At 39.8% G+C, this 23,744-nt stretch overlaps 1 protein-coding gene and 1 long non-coding RNA gene across 3 annotated transcripts in view; one reads left to right on the forward strand and one right to left on the reverse strand.

Moving 5' to 3' along the window:
• LOC122557908 (uncharacterized) overlaps positions 1–23,744 on the forward strand; it is a 44,278-nt gene that overhangs the window by 19,034 nt on the left and 1,500 nt on the right. Inside the window, exon 2 of the long non-coding RNA XR_015760197.1 lies at positions 3,387–3,465. This is a non-coding gene — a long non-coding RNA (uncharacterized LOC122557908). The remainder of the gene's footprint in view (positions 1–3,386; positions 3,466–23,744) is intronic.
• Positions 10,758–23,744, reverse strand: part of LOC122557905 (anoctamin-9-like) — a 133,943-nt gene continuing 120,956 nt past the window's right edge. Inside the window, exons 24-26 of one of the 2 annotated variants that reach the window (XM_087996675.1) lie at positions 15,812–15,924; positions 13,572–13,659; positions 10,758–11,255 (exon numbers count right to left, since the gene is read on the reverse strand). In XM_087996675.1, coding sequence (XP_087852801.1) covers positions 13,593–13,659; positions 15,812–15,924 — 180 coding nt within the window. In that variant the 3' untranslated portion in view covers positions 10,758–11,255; positions 13,572–13,592. Of the gene's footprint in view, positions 13,660–15,811; positions 15,925–23,744 lie in introns of both variants that reach the window. The other variant, XM_043706110.2, reaches the window with a different exon arrangement.

A 23,744-nucleotide genomic window follows, 5' to 3' on the forward strand; every position in this document is an offset into this window, starting at 1 on the left:
TCTCATTACAGAACCTTACCACAGCCATGCCCTCATGCAAAAGTTAATTTTAGCATAGTCTTGCTATATGCCACCACTCCAAGTGAGCCTAGAATACACTTCTGCCCTTCCCAACGACTGCATATTCTCAATTCGAGCCCAGTCCAGGTACAAACCTGCAGTCCTGACGAGCCCCAGTGCATTGTGAATAATGGTCCAGCTTTGTCCTGGACACAAAGTTCAGGGAAAATCCAACCTGGGAAATTGCTGCCCTGTCAATCTATTCTCAAGTGATGGAAGGTGTCATCAATGGTGCTATCAAGAGCACTTGTTTAGCGGTGACATGCTACCTCAGTTTGGGTTCTGCCAGGGCCACTCAGCTCCTGATCTGATTATAGTCTTGGTCCAAACATGGGAAAAGGAACTGATTTCAGAATTGAGGTGAGAATGACAGCTCTAGAAATCAAGGCTGCATTTGACCAAGTATGGCAAGAAAGAGCCCTAGAAAATCTGGAATCATGGGGAAAGCTTTTGCTGGTTGGAGACATATTTGGCACAAAGGAAGATGGTTGTGGTTGAGGGAGATCAGGCATTTCAGCTCCAGGACATCTCTGCAGGATTTCTTGGGGTAGTGTCCTTGGCCCAATCCTCTTCAACTGCTGCAATAATGGCCTTTCCTCCATCTTAAGGTCAGAAATGAATACATTCACTGATGATCGCACATGTTCAGAATCATTCACTACTTCTCACATACTGAAACATATCCAAATGCAGCAAGACCTAGACAACATCTAGGTTTGGATTGACAAGTGGGCAAGTATGATTCGCCCCACACAAGTGCCAGGCAATGACCGTCTCCAATAAAAAAGAATCTAACCATTGCCCTTTTACATTGAATATTCTTACCATTTGAATCTGACACCATCAACATCCTGGGGATTAATATTGATCAGAAACTGAACTGGACTGTGGCTACAAGAGCAGGTCAGAGGCTAGGAATCCTGCAGTCACTCACTCACTCCTGACACCCTACAGTATGTCCACTATCTAAAACAGACAAGTCAAACATGTGATAAATACTCCCCACTCGCCTGGGTGAGTGCAGCTCCAGCTACACTCAAGAAGCTTGACACTATCCAGGGCAAATTATCCTATTTGATTCGCTTGCTCCACTACTAATGCTCAGTAGCAACAGTTGTACCATCTACAATAGCACTGCAAAAATTCTCAAAGGCTTTTTTGACAGCACTTTCTAAACACATGACCAATTCCATATAGAAAGATAAGGGAAGCAGATACACCGGGACACCACCACCTTCTAGTTCGCCTTCAAGCTGCTTACCATCTTGACTTGGAAATATATTGCCATTCCTTTAGATTTGCTGGATCAAAATCCTGGAAGTTCTTCCCTAATGGCATTGTGGTTCTACCTACCTACCTGCAGTGGTTCAAGCGTAGCTCACTGTCTACTTAAGAGCAACTAGGGATGGGCAACAAAAGTTGGCCCAGCCAGCAATATCCACACCCCATGATTGAATAAAAACAAAACATACATTTCTTTATTCCTAATTCAGTGAGGTGTTATAGTGTAATTGATTTCAAAATTTAAGATGTCTCAATACTGGGCCATTGCAAAAAGAAATCACAACAAAACTCAAGAACTTTACTTAAACAATGCAATCACATTATTTGAAATTATATTAGGAAGTGTTATTTATTAACTTAAGTGCTTTTAACAATAGATTCAGAAACACCTTGTTTAGATGAATGAGTATTCTAAAATCTGCACAACTCCCATGTTTACTTCAGAATTGATTATCAGGCTGTTGAGAACCTAGGCTCATATCCCTGAGATTGAGTCTCTTACAGAAAGTGTTGAGACCCAAGTTGAAACTTTGATATTTGTGTTCAGGTCTTTTGTAATTGTCTTCTACATATTTAAAGCTTTGTTTGATTTTTCATATTTTATTGTAATAATCTTGTGTTGTTAAAGAACGTTTGCAGCCCATATAAATACCATCTATAGATATTCCCATTCAAATGTGGGCGGCACGGTGGCACAGTGGTTAGTACTGCTGCCTCACAGCGCCAGAGACCCGGGTTCAATTCCCGCCTCAGGCGACTGACTGTGTGGAGTTTGCACGTTCTCCCCGTGTCTGCGTGGGTTTCCTCTGGGTGCTCCGGTTTCCTCCCACAGTCCAAAGATGTGCAGGTCAGGTGAATTGGCCATGCTAAATTCCCCGTAGTGTTAGGTAAGGGGTAAATGTAGGGGAATAGGTGGGTTGCGCTTCAGCGGGTCGGTGTGGACTTGTTGGGCCGAAGGGCCTGTTTCCACACTGTAAGTAATCTAATCTAATCTAATCTAAATAAGTCAGTAGAGTAATTAATAACAATATAAACTAGTACAATCCAAAATGCAATATCATCGTAAAGGAGGGCAGTTAAATTGACAAAACAAATTAAAGGAATAATAAAAATTAAAATATAACTCATTTACAAGATAGTATAACACTTGAGATTTTGGACTTGTTAGCTGTCACACAGATCAGGTGTGAAGTTTTGGGGAGGCCTGTGAGTAGGCGATGAACTTTTATCATCTAAGGCAAAACTGAATGTACTTGTATCAATTACTTATTTTAAGATAAACATTTTAGAAGTACTTGAACAAATCTGATTTGAATAGACTTGGGAGGAGGTTTGTGAGAAGACAAAAAACAGTCACCATTGAATATGGAGAGGATTACATGAGAGGGTAAAAGATTAAATTTTAGAAATAATTGCTAATTCGGAGTCAAAAGGCTGAGTATAGCAAGCAATTGTGATGCATCCACAGAAGACTCTCTTCAAGAAACGTTTGAGGCCAAGTTGAGAGAGAGGGACTTGGGAAAAAGTGAGGACTGCAGTTGCTGGAAATCAGAGCTTAAAAATGTGTTGCTGGAAAAGCGCAGCAGGTCAGGCAGCATCAAAGGAACAGGAGAATCGACGTTTCGGGCATAAGCCCTTCTTCAGGAATGAGGAGGGTGTGCCAAGCAGGCTAAGATAAAAGGTAGGGAGGAGGGACTTGGGGGAGGGGCGTTGGGAATACAATAGGTGGAAGGAGGTTAAGGTGAGGGTGATAGGCCGGAGAAGGGGTGGGGGCGGAGAGGTCGGGACGAAGATTGCAGGTCAGGAAGGCGGTGCTGAATCTGAGGGTTGGGACTGAGAAAAGAGAGGGACTTGGGTGCTAGGAGAGATCAGGGAATAGGACTTGAGAAAAATGAGATGAATATTGATGGGCTCCATCAAATGAGTTTGCAGAAATAATGATATGTAACATTTGCAATTGTATCTGTGCAAAATCATGACTAGTAATTTGGTAAGATGCCAATAAATGTCCTGAAATGAAATCACATGTGCTTTCTCCACAGATTAACAGGAGACAAATCTCTCAAGCTGCACATAAATTATCATTGGACTTTCGGAAACAGAGCAACCATTGACATCTTGGTAAGATGAAATGGCACAGAAATTGCAGGCAGTTGATTTAACAAAAGCTCATGAGGAAAGGGCCCAAATAATGAGATGCATAAGAATGGCACTTTCATTAAAAATGCTAAGTTGGCCATCTGCTTCACAGCAGTGAATGATAAAAAGCAGCCTATTGCTAAATCTTCATTTAGTTGATTGAAAGATTCCCTTGAATCTGTTGTAGGGCCCATTTCTTGGACAAGGCAAGCCTGAGTGATGTCATTGAAAATAATTGCTCATGTAGTAAAGTTCCACTAGCATGTTGTAACCACTGTGATGTTCTTCATATCTGGAGATTTCAGGAAACATAGGGTCAAGATTGATAGGATCAAAAAGGCAACCGGTTTATCAACAAAGACAAAGCAGGGCAATCCTCACTGATTGCAATTGTCACATCTGACTGGGGTAACACACTGGAAGTCAAGCCCAATTATTTCTGGAATTATCGCAAAAGATAAAGATTTAAAATAAGTAGATAAACCTTTTGGATATAATGCTACAAATATAAAAACTAATCCTCATACTACTAATCCTCATAAACTAACCCTTTTTCTCTCTCTCTCTCTCTCTCTCTCTCTCTCATACACACACACACACACACACACCCCTAAAGGAGAGATAATCTGGCTTTCTTTAAAGTGGTTTTTTTCCCACAGAGACCAGAGACAGCTCCCTAGCTGGTGAGATCTGATGATGATTTGGAGGTGCCAGTTTGATCTGATCACTTCATTGTATCTTGTCCCAGCCTCGAGCTAATCAATTACCTGATAATCCATTCACACAATCGTTGGAAAGCAAAAGACCTTTATCATTAACTGGTCACTAATCCATAGATTAATCAACTTTTTGTTGCCAAACAAAACTCCATCTGAATAAATCTCCTCAGCTCCAGTTCATCTGCAACTCCTATTTCAATTACTGTTTAAAGAATGCTTACCATGAGTGTTGCATTACTTGCTTTTCAAAACATGCAGCAATCTGGCAAAACAATGATTTGGAGATGCCGGCAAAACAATGGTTTTAAACAATTCTTTCTCGTTGCACTCAATGATTTTAAAAACACTAAAATAAATATACCCAGTCTTTACACAATAAATGAGTGGGCCACCTATCTTGAATTATACTCCACCTATCTTGAATTATCTGAAGTTGTCAAACTTCAGATTTCCTGTAGAATTTCAGAACTGAAAGGTCACCATTGACTCAATCCTCCCAACCTGTTAACTGCATGTGAAACGTCATGATTGAAGGAGACAAATATATATTGCCTTCTTTGATCTCACCGGGACACTCAATCATGTGAGCAGACGGAGTCAATTTCAGTTTCTGAAGAAAATTAGATGGCTCCAAAGCCTGGTATGTCTGATCTCCTTATCCGAAAAAAAGAAGCGTTAAATCAGTTATGGTAGGCAACATCGGAAGCCTTCAATAGTGGAATCAAATTAGGTTTCATTCTAGTACCAACACTGTTTGCTACTGTCTACAGTTTATTTACAATGTTGTCTATTAATATATACCAGAAACAACAGAAACCTGCTGAGCCTTGGCCATCTGAGATCCAAGATGAAAGCATACAAAGTCCTTATCTGAGAGTTGCTCTATACTGATGAGGAAGTTAGCACTAGAATCCATACCAAAGGTCACCGTCAAAGGAAAAGGGACACATTTCACATCTGAGAGTTTGATTTGAACATGAGCATCAAAGTGATGAATGTCATCGTTTAGGATTTGAACATATCACCATAAATCAGTAATATTGGGATGGTGGAGATTATTGATAATATCACATTAGCCAAGCTCCATAACCTGTCATACAATGCTGTAATGAATATTCAGATTGCAAAAGCTGCCACTGTTATGCCCACCTCAACTAAGAGTTTGGAACAATAACCTGATGGCAAACATCAAACTGTGAGTTCACCAAACCTGTGTCCTCAATACACTCCTGAGATTTGTACAATATGTGCAAGGCATAAAAAAGGTTTATAATTTGGATAGCTGTTTCAAATCTTTCTTTGGATCTCTTGACAGGACAATATTGCTAACTCAGAGGTTTTAGAGTGTGCTATTTTGATCAATACACATTTGCTCCTGAACCATCAGCATATGGCTTAGCCGTATATTCATCAGATGGATGACAGCCATATTCTTAACAATCTCTTAATGGTGAAATAGTCACTGGGTCAGAAACTGCTGGACCTGCTACCTTTAGTACAAGAGCATCTTTGAGTGAGACTTGAACTTGACAGACAAATACAGTGACAACTGACAGACAGCGGATGACTGCCAGGATCTCTGGAAGCTTCCTGCTCAGGTGGTATCAGAAGAGATAAGGAAAAGAATTGTCAGTTGTCTGCAAAGAGGGTCCAGGGAAAACAGGGTCCTGCAAACTACGTACCTTCTTAGACCACTGTCTTCATCTGCAGCAAGTGCAACAGAGACTGCAAAATCACACTCGAGTTCCTGAGCCACTCTGCAAGCGATGTTCAATGCAGAGTTGTCCACCACAGTGCAAACTATTGTTTAATGAGACAAAAGACTCCTAGAAACAACAATTTGGGTAGACGTAACCACATTTATCAGCTTTCTTGAGGTAACTATTATGTGCACAGGCACAGACCTCATTGCTAACCAGAGCTTTCCCCAAGCCTCCATAAAGGGTGTAGTTACCTAGAAGAAAAATATCATGGTTGCCCAGTGTCAGTAACAGATGCAACGTCAATCCAGGTTGCTCAAGTACAGAAAGTATAAAAAATGTTCAAGTTTATATGTCAGATATGCAAGATGATAATCTTTCTTTTTTGTAAATCATGTTCCCTATAAGTTTGCCTTTTTGCTGCCTAGTTGAAATAATTTGATTCAATGAGTGTAACAGAGAACCCTTAATGTACCTTACAATTAAATATTGCATTTGTGTCTGTATACATTCTTCTTTGTTATGGAGAGTAAACTGAAAAACAATCTATACCAATGAGGCATTATTTAAAACGACTAAATTGTTTTCTTTATATATAAGACATGACAAAACAGTATCTAGCTTTCAGTGTAAACCTTGGTTATTCAAACAATAATAACGACCTTAACATATCAAGTAGACACAAAGAATGCTGGAGAAACACAGCAGGTCTGACAGTACAGTATCTGTCAGATGAGAGAAACAGTTAGTTTTAAGTCTAGTATGACTTCTTCAAAACTGAAAGGTGCTGGCATTTATTTTATATGTACTTTTGACAGAGGAAAAAGAGAAGCAGGGAAGTCCAGTGCAAAAGATAAAAGATTCATTAAGAGAAAAAGGATGTAAAATGAATATAAATTATGATGTGAAAGAGAGAGAATGGGTCCTCTCCAGTAAGAGTAAAATACGACACAAACAAATCTCTGGAAGTGTTTGGGGAAAGAATGTAAGGAAAATGGAGAACAGACAAAATGCGGTCAGTTTCTGAAATTACAGACTTCAGTATTGCAAGCTTGAGGATATAGAGCGCCTGAGTAGAATTTGAGGTATCGTTTCTCAAGCTTGAGTTGTGTTTCATTGGAGCAAACACAGGCCAAAAACATTAGCATAAGAGCAAGGTTGTTTACTGAAATGGCAAGCAACTAGGTGGGTGGGGGGTGTGTGGTCAGGATCATGTATACCGACTGAGTGGAGTTGTTAGCAAACAAGTCAGTCTGGGTTTCATCTTGCCAATGAAAAGGAGATTGCACTGTGAGCAGCGAGTGCAATAGACTAGATTGAACAAAGTACAAGTAAAATGTTGCTTCACTTGAAAGGTGTGTTTGTACTCTTGGACAGTGAGGAGGGAGGAGATGAATGGGCAAATGTATCTTCTGCGATGGCATGGGAAGTGAGGATGTGTTAGGAGTGATGGAGGAGTGAGCCAGGGTATCATTGAAGAATTAGAGTCTATGGAATGCTAACAGTGGAAGGGAGGGGAAAATATCTCTACATATAGATCTACTTTCAAGGTAGTTGGTTTGTTACTAATTGCTGGGGTTCTCTAACATATTTCTGAAGTGAGAAAGTCACATCTTTCAATTTCAGAGATTACCAATTCACTGATGTAAGGTCAGCTTGACCTGAAACATTTAACATAGATTCTGTTTGATCTACTATGTATTTCCACGTTTTATTGTTTCAAATTTCCAACATCTGTAATGTATTGCTTTTTTATTGATAATTCATTATAGTAAGTTGAGTCAAATTGGCCATTCTGAATGAAATTGTGTGGAGGCCTTCAACTGGTTGAATGGAATAATGCAATATCTGGCGATCTAGTTGTGAAACCTGAATAGAGAATAGCTAACAATGCAAGAAGTAATACAGGTAAGATGACCTTAGAGGCTGGATTAGTACATGGGGAGTACGATGTGGTAGACATAACAGAAACTTTGTTGAGAGAAGGGCAGGATTGACAACTCCATATTCCAGGGTTTAAATGTTTCAGGCATGATAGAGAGGAATGTAAAAGGGTGGGCTTGTTGCATTACTGACTAAGGAGAATCTCATAAATGTTCTAAGGTATCTTGGATGGCTCATCCAGCGAGGCCATATGGTAGAACTTACGAAAAAAAGGTGTTATCATTATGATGAGTTATAATATAGGTCTCCCAAAATCCAGCAGGAGATAGAGGAACAGATATGTAAACAGATCATGGGAAGGTGAAAAAACATCAGGGTTGTTGTGTTTTAACTTGCCCAATATTGACTGGGACTCTCTTAGTGCCATGGACTTAAATGGGGCAGAATTTGTTAGGTGCATCTTGGAGAGTTTCTTGAAACAATAAGTAGATAGTCAAACCAGGTAAGGGGCCATATTAGATCTTGTATTGTGGAATGAGCCTGGTCAGATGATCAAAGTTTCAGTGGATGAGCATTTTGCAGAATAGTGATCATAATTCTATATGATTTAAGACAGTTATAGATAAGGATAAAACTGGACCTTGCAACAAAGAAAACTAATTACAACAGTATTAAACAGGAACTGGAGAAATTAGATTGGGGGAGTTTGCTTGAGGATAAATCTTCATCTGATCTATGGATCACTCTTTTAAAGGCCAGTTGATCAGAGTTCAGAACCAGCGTGTTCTTGTGTATATGAAAGGATAGCAAGATTCAGGAATCTTGGATGACAAAAGACATTGACATATTAGTAAAACAGATAAAGGAACCATGTGAAGTTTAGGGAACTGAACTGAAATGAGGCTCTTGAAGAGTATAAAGGAAGCAGAAAAGAACTTAAACAAGAAATTAGGAGGGCTAGAAGGGGCCATGAAATGTCCTTGGCAGGTTTAAGGAGAATCCCAAAGCATTTTATATGTTTGTTGGGTGCAAGAGGGTAGCTAGGTAAAGGTGCACTCAAGGACAAAGGTGGGAATTTGTGTATGGAGCTAGAGAAAAAGGGTAAGGTCCTTAATGAGTACTTTGCATTGGTATTCACCAAAAAACTATATGGATAATGGTAAGATTAGGGAGGGATATGTTGATATTCTGGGGCATGTCGGTATTAAGGAGGTGTTGTTGGGTGTTTTGAAAAACATTAAGGTAGATAATTTCCCAGGCCTGATGCGATCTATCCTAGGATATCGAAGGAGGTAAAGGAGGAGATTCCAGCCTCCTGTTTGTCTACTTTGGATTCCAGCATCTGTAGTTTTTTGTTTCTACTTCCTTCTGTGCCTGGAACAATTTGACCAGGCTTAGTACTTTGTACTTAGAAACAAGCAAATCATTCTTTTCAGTTGCTCAAAAGGCTATAATTTGGCTGTTGTAATAATGTTCATATTCTAGGACAATCAGACATGCCACAGTATGCCAAGCTAGCAGTGCTTAACTAAGATTATTACCAGGGTATGTGAAATATTATTTAATGCAAAGGTTTCCAGCTGATGTAGTAACTGTTTATAAGCATTTTATTTCACAGTAAGGATCCACTTAGTCAACTGGTTCTTAATATGTGGACAATGAACTTTACTTTTTAAAAATTTAAAAATAATCATGTGAGCTTCTTAAAACAATTTTGAACATCAAACTAAGAAGTACCTAAACAAAATGAATATTATTTTCACTATCGTTAAATTAAGAATTTCCTGTACAATTCCAAATAAATCTACTTTTCTAAACATTAGATTTCCCATTACAAACTATATTTGTGGGAGTATTGGTATGGAAGAGTATAATTGGATAAAGTAATATTGCTGTTATAAAGTGAAGGTTGACTTCCCCTTCTAATAACCAAAACTGAAACACCCAAAGAGGCTTGCCTCATTTTATAATATGTTAAAAGAAGTGTGCCAAGTGGTATAACCTACCTCTTACCCGTCAAATCTGTTATAAAGGAATGGTTAAATTAAATGAAATCCTTTCACTCAATCTATAACAACAAGCAACAATGTATTTATCTAATTCCAACAGTGAACAAATTAACAGAATCACTAACAAACTGAACAACTTCACTCTATCTACTAGCAATTCTCTAATGAAACAAAATCCTAATGTTATGCTGTTCCAACAAAATACAAGTCCCACTTATACACATAACCAATAGAATTAGTCTCTCAAAATTACAGCAAGGATACATCTTCCGGAATGTTCCTCATCTTGTCCCCGATCTTCTTTGAGAAACACCTCCTCCTTCGAATTCTTGTGTCAGGAATGTTCTCTTTGTGAATTCTGCTGTCTGAAACATTAGCTAAGAGTATCTTGGTACCTTTAGTAGTTAGACGGTGCTTTCTCTGAGAGTTGAAAGTTGTTATCACTTAACAGATGGCAGTTGGCTCCCAATGATTTTCCAAATGCCCTCACCTTTTATATCTGAATCTAACCTGTTGTAATATTGTATACTTCTATCAAATCTCAGAGTATCATTTTGCTCTAGAAAGGATAACACTAGCTTTTCCAACCTACTCTTTATTAAAATTCCTCATTTCTGGAACCATTCTGATAAAGCTCCACTGCATCCTCTCATGAATCTTCTCCTAATATTTTATGACCAGAGCTAGTTGCAGTTTTCTAGATGTTTAACAAGGTACACTCTGTGTAGATTGAACTTCAGGAGGAGTTCATGAAGGATGTCAGAGACGTTGTTTCTGTCGGCGACACAAAGGTGAATGATTCTGTCGCATTAGGGTAGGACAATTTTATGGAGATGAAAGTAGGCAATCGCAGTACATTGTAAGATGTGGGACTTGAAGCATACGTCAGGACTAAACAGTATCAAGAAAATGGGAAGGGTGATATCAGGGTAAAGGAAAACAATGAGAACCCGAGACAAATGTGAAGTAGCAAATTCATTTTTATTATACAGGTATCTTAAGCATCAATTATAACTGTCTGCATGTTTTAACAGCTCAGCAAGTGTAGAACAGAGTTTAAAGTCTTTGCCAGAAATTGAAGGAGACATTCTGGGAGTATTTTTCAAGTTTACACAACCAGTAGGAAACTTTGTACAGCAACAGCACATACTAAAATTTTCAGATGCAATTGACAGCCAAAGAAATTGTGCTTGATTTTCTACTGGAAATACCTGATAGATATCTGCCACCAATGAGGTGTTGGAAAATAATTCATTCCCACACTCCACCCCTGTTGCATACAGGCAAACAGTATAACATGGTTGAGATTTAAAATTTTCTTTCATTTATTCCTTCAAGTGATATAGGCATTGCTGATTAGGCTAGCATTTATTGCTCATCTATAAGTGCCTTTGAAAAGACGGTGGAGGCCCATGTTCTTGAAGCACTACAGTTCAGGTCCTGAAGGCATATCCACAATGCTGTTAAGAAGGAAGTTTCTGAATTTTAATCCAAGGACAGTTGAAGCGTGTCAATATGCTGCATGACTTGAGGGGGAACATGCAGGTCGTGATGTTCCCATGCCTCAATCATCTTTATCCTACTTGGTTTGAAAAGTTTATTGAAGGCATCTTGCTGAGTTGCTGTAATGCCATCTTTTAGATTGGTGCAAACTTCTTCCAGTGCACATCAATGGTTGAGGAAGAGAATGCTGAATGTGATAGATGAGTGCCAGTCAAGGTGCTTTGTTTTGTATGCTGTTGAGCATCTTGTTAGAGCTGCAGGCACCTTGGCAGGTGGACAATATTCTACCACAATCCTGACTCATGCTTTGTATATGGTGGAGCAGCTCTGGTAGTCAGGAAGTGAGTTATCCACCTCAGAAATTCCTAACCCATGATTTTATTTTATGACCACACTATTAATATGACTGTTAGAGTTCAGTTTCTGAATTGAAAAGTATGGTGCTGGAAAAGCGCAGCAGGTCAGGCAGCATCCGAGGAACAGGAGAATCGATGTTTCGGGCATAAGCCCCTCATCATTCTCGCCCAGTGGCTCAGTGGTTAGCACTGCTGCCTCACAGTGCCAGGACCCAGGTTTGATTCCATCTTTGGGTGACTGAGTGGAGTTAGCACGATCTCCCTATGGGGTTTCTTCCAGGTGCTCCAGTTTCCTCCCACAATCCAAAGATGTGCAGGTTAGATGAATTGGCCATGCTAAATTGTCTATAGTGTTCGGGGATGTATAGGTTAGGTGTATTAGTCAGGGGTAAATATAGGATAATAGGGTCGGGGAATGGGTCTGGGTGGGTTACTCTTCGGAGGGTTGCTGTAGACTTGGGCCGAAAGACCTGTTTCCACCCTGTAGGGATTCTAGAAACAGGTCACAGTCCGAAGACATTTATGTCAAACATAAGCCTCATTTCACCTTCAATTATAAACATGCTTATCAAGACATCCTTCTTTCTCCCACACTGCTCAACTTTTTGTACTTACTTGTATATCTCTTATTTCACAATTGCAAAATCTGGTCAACGGTGTTCTACCTCAGCAACAAACGTTAGAAGAACCATTAAATGGTTGTTGGTGAAAAGGAGATCATCACGCCGGTGCCAACTCTGCAGGAGCAACTTGTCAGTCTTACTCCCCCAACTTTACCTCGTAGCTCTGGAATTTTTTTTCTCTTTCAGATAAATATCCAATTCTCTTTTTGGAAGTTACATATGGATATGGTTCCACCACGTTCTTAAGCAGGGCATTTCAGATTCTAACCATGCAATGCAAAAAAAATTTTCCTCACATCTCCATGGTCCTTTTGCCATTTATCTCTACCTTTTGATAGTTCACCTGGGAACAGTTTCTCAATATCTACATTCAACAATTCTATGCAATTTCTTTTACTGTATGGACTTTTGAGGTCCATGTGTGACCTTGGCTTCCATAGGTGGAAGTAGCATAGAAGGAACATTGGTTCTATTAATAACCGGAGCTTTTTCTTTATAGTGTATTAGGTGCCAATTGGCATCAACACATCTAAATTTCCAATTTGAAATCTGGGTCAAAACTGTGAATAAAAACAAAATAACTTTAAAATACCAGATTATCTAATATCACCTATCATCTAGGAAAAAAGAATCCAATCTTTTGCTGGCAAGCTAAAAAAATTGTTATGTGTTGTGCATATACTTTTGGTTAGAACATGAATAGGAAAGATCTCTTTGAAATTACAATTCCAAACCTAAAGTCAGCTTCACTTCGAGAAGATGTTAAGTGAAAAACATAACAATCTGTTTGATTTACTCGACATAGATTCCCTGGAGGTTTATATCCCAGTGAAAAGAAAATCATCCAAACTGTGAAGCTCATAGTTATGAGATTCTCCTGGTTAGGGACTGAAGGCGTTAAGAATTTCTAGTTTGTTGTAGAGCATATAAATACATTTTTAAATATTGCCATGCAATACAATCATCTAGGATTGTCGTTCATGAAGAGTTAAATTTCAAAGTCTGTTCTTCTGAGGTATTGCTAATATCATTCTGGGACACATTTTGTCAATAAACATGACAATGAAGCAATATAACAAATGATTATTGATTTGCATGAGATGTTAAAAAAAGGTGCTTTTAGCACCAATTCAATTTCAATGAAAATATAAACCTCCTTTAAATGGAAAGATTCAGTTGAATAATCAGTGATTTCCTGTTCCTTCAAAAATCTTTTCTTCAGATAACTGCCATAATCTAAGTCAATATATTATCAAAGCAGTTCTCAATCAACCAAAACACATTAACATCTCACCGGCAGCATATGTCTAAAGCTTCAAACATCTGTTGATTGATATTTCCACGCATTAGTATTTGAGTAACGAGGAATTTCTCTTGACAACCTGAAAAAAAATTCATATCAATAACTTCAGAAATTTTAGACAGTTTGCAGTTTTTATGATAAATGTTTTAAATTCTTCCAGCAATGCCAGTTACACTATAGTTACAGAGCACAAGCATCATGCCAAGAATGTGGTTATACTGACCAAACTCCAGTCTCACTTGCGGCTGTCATTACATTATCTAACACTGCATGAGCCACTACTTACACCTTCTCCGACTGATCCTGGTTAACTACTCATTTTGGAAAATGTTATTTTCCAGTGCCAAAGAAACATGTGTAAGGTTCAATCTACTAATTCTTGAGGTGAACGGATGTTTTTCATAATTATTCATTTATTGCATTTGAATAGTTGGTTGGGCCAGCATTTATTGCCTATTAGGGAGGAGATGATATAGTGGTAATGTTACTGAACTATTAAGGCAAAGCCTCAGATTAACATCTGGTGACATGGATTTGAATCCCACCATAATAAATGGTAACATTTATTTAGGGCTGAGGTGAGGAGAAATTTCTTCAACCAAAATATGGTGAGTCCATTAGATCTGGTTTTTTTTACAGCTAAAGGGATCAAAGGATATGGGAGAAAATGGGAACAAGATACTGAGTTGGATGATTAGCCATGATCATAAAGAATGGCAGAGCAGGCTTAAAGGGTTGAATGCCCTCCTCCTGCTTTTATATTTTAACCTGAGTTGCTCATGGGGGTGAATTGCCTTCTCAAACTACTGCAGTCTATTTCCTGTAGGTAGACAATGTCATTAGGGAGTGAATCGAAGATTTTGATTCTGCCAAACTGAAGGATCAGTAGTATATTTCCAATTCAGGATGTGAATGAACTTGCAGCTGTTGACTGTATATGCTGCCCTTGCCCTTCTAGGTAGTGGGTTTATAGGATGCTGTCCAAGGACTGTGGTGAATTTTTGAAGTATAATTTGTAGATCATACACACTGCTGCTACTAAGCATCGGTGATGGAGGAAGTTAATGTGATACCAGTCAAGCGGGTTGTTTTGCACTCAGCCTTCTCAAGTGTAGTTAGAGCTACACTCATCCAGACAAGTGGGGAGTATCATCACACTTCTGATTTGTCCCATGTAGGTGGTAGACAGGCTTTTGGGTGTACAGAGGTGAGTTAGTCCCTGCAGGATTTCTAGCACCTGGCCTACTCTAGTAGATTGATATTTATATGGCTTAGTCCAATTCAATTTTTTGTCAACATTCTGGGGATATCATTGACAGGATTATTCATTGATGGTAATATCACTGAATGTTAAGAGGCGATGATTAGATTCTCTATTATTGGAGATAGTCATCGCTTGTCACTTGTGTTTCAAGACTGTTACTGTCTTATGAAAGGCTGGACAGTTTTGAACTTATTTGAGGTTTCAATCTTTGTGAAATAACTAGCATCCTAAGAGGAATTTAGAGGAATTTTCCCCTTTGGGGACAGCCTTGAAATAGGGCACAAATACAAAGGTCCCGTTTAAACTATATTACACAAATTAAATAAATCAATGTATGTAGCTTTTCTATCACCATTATTTGTCCCTATCCATTGTTGTTTCTTCAACAGTATTGTTCTAATGTACAGATATATATCATTCCTCCCTTACTAAGTGTCGGTTAAGGCTAAAGACAACCACAAATGTGATGGTAGTGGTTCAAGATCTTTGAAGTCAAGTGGTTCTACTGAATGAAATTAATGTTTTATAGTTGGTGCTGAAAATATTTAGTGACTTGTAGACACTTCAGAACCATGAAGCCAACAGCAAGAATCATCTGCTCAGTACTTTTAGTGTGCATTACTTTAAACTATTTGCAGTATTTTAATTTATTCACACTGTAACACAATATTATTCATTTATAATGCTGACCTGTGATGGCTAGTAAGGAATATATAACATTAGGACCAATTTTTCACCAAAAACTGCAATTACCCCTCAGTCATATTGTACTGCATGTATTTCATCATTCTCTTCTTTCATACTGACCGTGCTGTTTCAGTCAGTTGTTTACATTGCACCAACTCTGGTATCACGTGAAGATATGTGCACACAGTTTAGTTATATAATATAAAAAAACTTAGGTATACCAAAACAGCCAGTTATATGGGGTTCATGGATGTTTAAGGTCAGCATAGCACAAACTTACTCCAGTTCTTTCTGTAGTCGCATAAATGTTTTCTGTAGGTTGTGGTTTCTCACTGAAGTTGGTGTATCAGGTACAAACCAAGCTACAATGTACTTGATGCAAATAACAATGTTCTGAAATAGAAATGAAACAATTGTTTGATACAACACTTGTACAGCAATCTGTCTCATGTCAATAATTTTATAATATCCAATACTCAAGCTGTCAAAATGTATTCAGCTTGAGCAAAGCAATGGTAGTTTTGACAATTTAAACTACATCTTTATATAATCCTGGTCGGTCAAAAGATAATCATATTTTAGCCTGAGTTTTCCAAATACCTGGGGAGGCTATGGCCTGGTGGTCTTATCGCTCAACTATTAATCCAGAAACCCAGAATAACATTCTGAGGACCTGAGTTCGAATCATGCCACGGCAAATGGTGGACTTTGAATTCAATTTTAAAAAATCTGGAATTAAGAGTTGATTGATGACCATTAAAAACCCTTGCCAATTGTTGGAAAAACCCAAAGAGAGAAAATGCTGGAAAATCTCAGCAGGTCTGGCAGCAGCTGTAAGGAGAGAAAAGAGGTGACATTTCAAGTCTAACTGACCCTTTGTCAGTTACTAATCCCCCTTTGGGGAAGAAAATCTGCCATTCTTATGTGATCTGGCCTACCTGTGACTTCTGAGCCACAGCAATGTGGTTGACTCTCAACCGCCCTCTGAAATGGCCTAGCAAGCCACTCCATTGTATCAATCGCGAGCAAGTCACAACAAAGAAATGAAACCAGATAGGCCACCTGGCATCGATCTTGGAAGTGGAAAACACAATGGCAAAAACACAAACTGCCCTGTCGACTATGCAAAGTCCTCCTTACCAATATCAGGGGTCTAGTGCGAAATTGAGAGAGCTGTCTCACAGACTAGTCAAGCAATAATCCAACATAGTAATTCTCACAGAATCATACCTTACAGATAACACCCCAGACACCACCATTACCATCCCTGGATATGTCCTGTCCAACCGGCAGGACAGACCCAGCAGAGGTGGCGACACGTGGTATAAAGTCGGGAGGGAGTTGCCCTGGGAGTCCTTGACATCGACTCTGGACCCCATGAAGTCTCAAGGAAATCTCTTACAGGCTGATTCTCCTTTGGCTGATGAATCAGTACTCCTCCATGTTGAACAATGCTTGGAAGAAGCACTGAGAGTGGCAAGGGTGCAAAATGTACTCTGGGTGGTGGATTTCAATGTCAACCACCAAGAGTGGCTCGGCAGCAGCATTACTGATCGTACTGGTCCAAAAGGATATAACTGCTAGACTGGGTCTGCAGCAGGTGGTGAAGAAACCAGCAAGAAGAAAAAACATACTTGACTTCATCCTTACTAATATGCTGACTGCAGAAGCATCTGTCTATGCCAGTATAGGTGAAAGTGACCACCACACTGTCCTGGTGGAGACGAAGTCATGCCTTCACATTGAGAATAACCTCCATCATGTTGTGTGGCACTATCACCATGCTAACTTCAAACCAATCTAAAAGTTTAAGATTGGGCATCCATGAGGTGCTGTGGGCCATCGACAGCAGCAGAACTGTAATTCAGCACAATCTGCAACCTCATGGCCTGGCAATCCCCCACTCAACCATTACCATCAAGCCAGGGGAACAACCCTGGTTCAATGGACAATGTAGGTTGGCATGCCAGGAGCAGCATCAGGTATACCTAATAATGAGGTGTCAACCTGGTGAAGCTACCAAACATGACTACTTGCATGTCAAACAGCATAAGGAGCAAGTGATAGACTGAGTTAAGCAATCCCAAAACCAATGGATAAAACCAAGCTCTGCAGTCCTTCCACATTCAGTTATTAATGGTGATGGACAATTAAACAACTCACTGGAGGAAGAAGCTCCACAAATATTCCCATCCTCAATGACGGAGGAGCCCAGCACATCAGTGCAAAAGATAAGGTTGATGCATTCGCAACAATCTTCAGTCAGAAGTCCCGAAGGGATGATCCACCTGTGGTCCCAGCATCACAGATACCAGTCTCCAGCTAATTCAATTCACTCCATGTGATATCAAGAAATGGCTGGAGGCACTGGATACTGCAAAGGCAATGGGACCTGATAACATTCCGGCAATAGTACTGAAGACACTTGCTCCAGAACTTGCTGCTCCCCAGCCAAGCTCTTCCACTAAAGTTAGAACACTGGCATCTATCTGACAATGTGGAAAATTGCCCAGGTATGTCCTATACACAAAGAGAAGGACAAATCCAACCTGGCCAATTACCGCCCAATCAGTCTACTCTCCGTTATCAGTAAAGGGGTCATCAACAATACTATCAAGCAGCACCTGCTCAGCAACAACCTGCTTAGTGACGCCCACCCTGGGTTTTGCCAGGGTTACTCAGCTCCTGATCTCATTAAGGCTTTGGTTCAAACATGGACAAAAGAGCTGAATTCCAGAGGTGAGGTGAGTGACAGCCCTTGACATCAAAGTCGCATTCGACCAAGTATGGCATCAAGGAGCCCTGGCAAAACTGGAATCAATGGGTATCGGGGCAAACACTCTGCTGGCACAAATAAAGATGGTTGTGGGTGTGGAGGGTCAGTCATCTCAGCTCCAGGACATCTCTGCAAGTGTCCCTTAGGGTAGTGTCCTTGGCCCAATAATCTTCAGCTGCTTCATCAACGACCTTCACTCTGTCATAAGGTCAGAAGTGGGGATGTTTGCTGATGATTGCACAGTGTTCAACACCATTCGCAGCTCCTCAGATACTGAAGCAGTCCATGCTTGGGCTGACAAGTGGCAAGTAACATTCGCGCCACACAAATGCCAGACAATGACCATCACCAATAAGAGACACTCTAACCACCACCCCTTGACATTCAATGGTATTGCCACACTGAATCCCACACTGTCAATATCCTTGAGGTTACTATTGACCAGAAACTCAACTGGACTCATCACATAAACACAGTGGCTACAAGAGCAGGTCAGAGAATAGGGATACTGTGGCGAGTAACTCACCTCCTGACACCCCAATGTCTATCCACAAGGCACAAGTCAGAAGTGTAATAGAATACTCCCCACTTGCCTACATGGGTGCAGCTCCAACAACACTCAAGAAACTTGACACCATCCAGGACAAAGCAACCCACTTGACTGGCACCACATCTACAGCATTCAATCCCTCCACCATCGGCACTCAGTAGCAGCAGTGTGTACTATGTACAAGATGCACTGCAGAAATTCACCAAAGATCCTTAGCAACTTCCAAACCCACAACCACTTTCATCTAAAAGGACAAGGGCAGCAGGTACTTGGGAACACCAACATCTGCAAGTTCCCTCCAAGCCACTCACCACCCCGACTTGGAAAGATACCGCCATTCCTTTAGAGTCATTCGGTCAAAATCCTGGAATCCAGGTTCAATTCCAGCCTCGAGTGATTGTCTGTGTGGAATTTGCACATTCTCCCCGTGTCTGCATGGGTGCCTCCGAGTGCTCTGGTTTCCTCCCACAGTCCAAAAATGTGCAGGTTAGGTGAATTGGCCATGCTAAATTCCCCATAGTGTACAGGGATGTTCTTCCTGTAATATTCCAGTTTCTTTGTAATTTACTGGTTGTTCCACCATCCTCAGTGAGGCCAGTATTTTGGATCAGTTAGGTCATTCCTCAAAATAAAAGTTAATTCCTGTCAGAATTTGTTTCACAGCTCCAACTACAACTTCTCCATTTATGAGATGTCATGATTTACTGGGGTGATGTGCTGGAAAACAAGCCCCACTATTCCCATATTTGTCATAAAAGTTAAAGATTTTCAGGTAAGTATACAAAATTTCCCAATTTATTTGACTTTCAAACCTAGGTTGATAGAAAACGTGGACCAGGTTTCTGTACTTAGCAAGTAATAAATTTATTACAGGTAATTATACTGTAGCTACAGGTAAACAATAATAAATTGTCGACATACAATGTTACTAATTAAAACTCTAATTCCCCTATAAATTCCATCTTACAAGTGTACATGTAAACATATGCAGACATAAACAAATACAGACTTAAAGACGGGAAAAAGACATGGATCAAAGGGAAAAACCGGAATGCCAATTCAGTAGTCTTTGTCCAGTAACCTGACAACCAAACACATAGTTGTTGCTAAGCAAAAAGCCTTTGCCATCCATAACTGGTCATTGGTCCATGGACCAACCAACTTTTCTTGCCACTCAACTGCAGCTGTACACAGAACCTCTCAGCTCCAATTCATCTGCAGCCACTTAAATTGCTGTTCATACAAACATGATCTTTGCTATGAGCGTCAGATTACTTGCTTTCCAAAACGTGAAGACGTACCTTCCAAAATACTGTTTTATCTCATTTCAGTCCACAAATTTAAAATTCACAAAAATAATAAATCTTAGTCCTCACACTAGGTCACTGTTCAATTCAACTCTGTACAATGGAACCAATTTGTAATCTCCAAGTATCCCTCCAATTATTATTTTTTGTTTGTTAACCCCGCAGGAAAGCCATCTACATCTTCAAACAGCATCAATGATTGACTTGCTCCATTGATTTCTGTCTGATAAGGAGCAGACTGAAATACCTTTACTTATGAAATAAAATTTTCAAAACTTTCAAAAATCTGCAAGGTTGGATTTCCTTGACTGTTTTGAGTCATCTCTCTTTTCCTATTAAGTTCCTGGGGAACATACTCTACCTGAACTACTGCTCATGGTTCAATACTCATTTCCTTACCTGATGCACACTTTTCTGAAGATTGCTTAGGCATTCCTACTATTGGAAAAGATATCCCATTTAACTTGTAGCACCTGGCTTTAATATGTCTAGTCTTAATACAATGAAAACGTAATTTTCTGTGTATTACTTTTAAGATCTAGCCTCTCCACTTCCTTATTTAATGTCTTTCTGTGTGCTTCCTAAAATGAGCACATTTTCCACCCCAGATTTACTGTTCTTTCAGTTTCCTTAAGGATTCCCATATGACCATCTCCTCACATTTAAGTGTCTGAGTTTTTAAAAATTCTTTCATGGGCTGAGGGTGTCACTGGCTAGGCCAGCATTTATTGCCTATCCCAATTGCCCAGAGGGCAGTTAAGAATCAAGCACATTGCTGTGGATCTGGAGTCACATGTAAGCCAGACCTGGCAGGATGGCAGTTTCTTTCCTAAAGGACATTAGTGAATCAGGTGGGTATTTCCGTCAATTGGCAATGGATTCATGGTTATCATTGGACTTCTAATTCTAGATTTTTATTGAATTCAAATGCTACTATCTGCTGTGGCAGGATTCGAACCCAGGTCCCCAAAATATTCTCTGGATTAACCGTCCCGTGATAATACCACTGGGTCATCGATATGATGGGCATCTGCAAAAACTCCTATTTCTCAGATCTTTGATACCTGTCGTTTATTTAAATAAACTTTAAGGTTTATAGTTAATAGAATTTCAGAATTTCTACACAACCATGTTTTCTCTTACAATCTGGAAATAAGTTACAACTTCAACATTTGAAACCACTTATCCCACAGGATTTTGTTGTCTCTTACAAAATCTACGAATATCTGATTATCTGCAGTACTGAATTTTTTAATTGATATGCTTCAGGGACATCAAAAAAGCAAACTTAATGCCTATAAGTTTCTTCATTTGCATACTGTTCTTCCGGCAAACTGGTATACAGTTATAGCTATATCTGTCAAAATATCTGATGGCCACTTTATTGTCCCAGCTACCTTTTAAAATGAGGCGAAACATCTTTCAATTCCACCTTCCATAAATTTAGGCACAAAGTTCTCGTGAAATCAAGTTCCCCACCGAAATAATAATTATCCTCTTAGATACTCTCTCTGTTTTCTACCTTTAAGCTTTTCTCTGGCCAAGTCATGTTTGTAGACAAAGCTTTCTTAGCGAGTTTTGAGAAGATTTGTAGCTCAGGTTGAGGTTCTGGATGTAGGTTTGCTTGCTGAGCTGGAAGGTTCATTTTCAGACGTTTTGTCACCATACTAGGTAATATCTTCAGTGAGCCTCCAGACGAAGTACTGCGTATGATTCCTGCTTTCTGTTTATATGTTTGGGTTTCTTTAGATTGGTGATGTCATATCCAACTGGCGACAGATTCGACCCCGCAACTAGAGAATTAAATCACAGCTCTACTCAAAAAACTTCAGAAATCTAGAGAAATAAATAAGACCAACTTCCAAAAAATGAAACCAGATGGATCCAACACACCATGTCTCTACGGATTACTCAAAATTCACAAACCAGGAGACCCCTCAGACCCATAATCTCGCTACCTGGAACACCAACTTACAGACTGGCCAAGGAGCGACACCAAAGACTAAAACACTCAGTAGAAGACTCACACCATTCCATCCACTCCACCCAAGAATTCCTGAAGACCATCAAAGACACTAAGATAGAAGAGGATGAAATAATGGTCTCCTTTGATGTAACAGCCCTGTTCACATCAATCAACATTAACCTACACTATTAGAAGACCCAAAGACACATACATCAATCACCACCAACTTCATCAGCAAGGACAGTACCGTCAAGCTAGTGGACCTACGCCTTACCACCCTATTCATCTTCAACAACAAAACCTACAGACAAACCAATGGAACACCCATGGGATCTCTCATATCAGGGTTCTTAGCAGAGACAGTAATGCAGAGACTTGAACAAACAGCTCTGCCAACCATCCAACCCAAACTTTGGGTCCGCTATGTGGAAGACACCTTTCTCATCACTAAACGAAACAAATTAGAGGAAACCTTCAAGACCATCAATAACACCCATAATGGCATAAAATTCACTAAAGAGGAGGAAAACAACAACAAACTGCCGTTCCTAGATGTCACAGTAGAGTGAACAACTAATGGGAAACTTTAAGCAAGCATCTACAGGAAAACAACACAAACGGGCCAAATATTGAACTACAGAAGCAATCATCCCAACATCCACAAATGAAGTTGCATCAGAACATTATTTCAATGAGGCACCATACACTGCAGCACAGAGGAGCTACGCAGAGTAGAGGAAAATCACCTATACAGTGTATTCAAAAAGAATGGGTCCCAATGAACACAGTCCGCCAATTTCTCAGCAACAAGTACAAACAAGTAGACAAAACACATCCAGAAACCCTAGCCACTCTCCCCTACATCAAAGTCATCTTGTAAATGACTGCCAGACTACTCAGACCCCTTGGCATCATGGTAGCCCACAAACCCACCCAAAACACTAAAACAGCAGCTAATGAACTTGAAAGACCCTATACAGACAACAAGCAAAACTAGTGTTATTTACAAAATACCATGCAAGAACTGTAACAAACACTACATTGGACAAACAAGCAGAAACCTAGCCACCAGAATACATAAACATCAACTAGCCACAAAACAACATGACCCTCTCTCATTAGTATCCTTACATACAGATAAGGATGGACAGCCCTTCGATTGGGACAACACATCCATCCTAGGACAAGCTAAACAGAGACACGCACAAGAATTCCTCGAAGCATGGCATTCCAACCGGAACTCTATCAACAAACACATTGACTTGGCCCCAATTGACTTACCACCTCCTGAGAAAAAGAACTGGAAATGACATCTCCATAGGAAATGACGTCACCACAGGAAATGACATCATCAACCCAAAGAAACCCAAGCGTATAACTAGAAAGCAGGAATCATCATCAGTGCTTCTTCCGGAGGCTCCCTGATGATGTTACCTAGTAAGGTGATGAAACGTCTGAAAATGAACCTTCCACCTCGCGAGCAAACCTACATCCAAAGCTTTCTTAATTCCATCTGTCACAAAGCTCGTCCCTTTTATCTAAAAGCTGTTCCTTTTCTCGAGGATACTGTGTCCTTGATTTTGTTTTCAGAGGGGTCATAAACAAGCTCCCAGC

Source organism: Chiloscyllium plagiosum, unplaced genomic scaffold (genome assembly GCF_037043375.1).
Source record: "Chiloscyllium plagiosum isolate Xiang-an unplaced genomic scaffold, Cpla_swu_hap1 HiC_scaffold_18, whole genome shotgun sequence".
NCBI lineage: Eukaryota > Metazoa > Chordata > Chondrichthyes > Orectolobiformes > Hemiscylliidae > Chiloscyllium > Chiloscyllium plagiosum.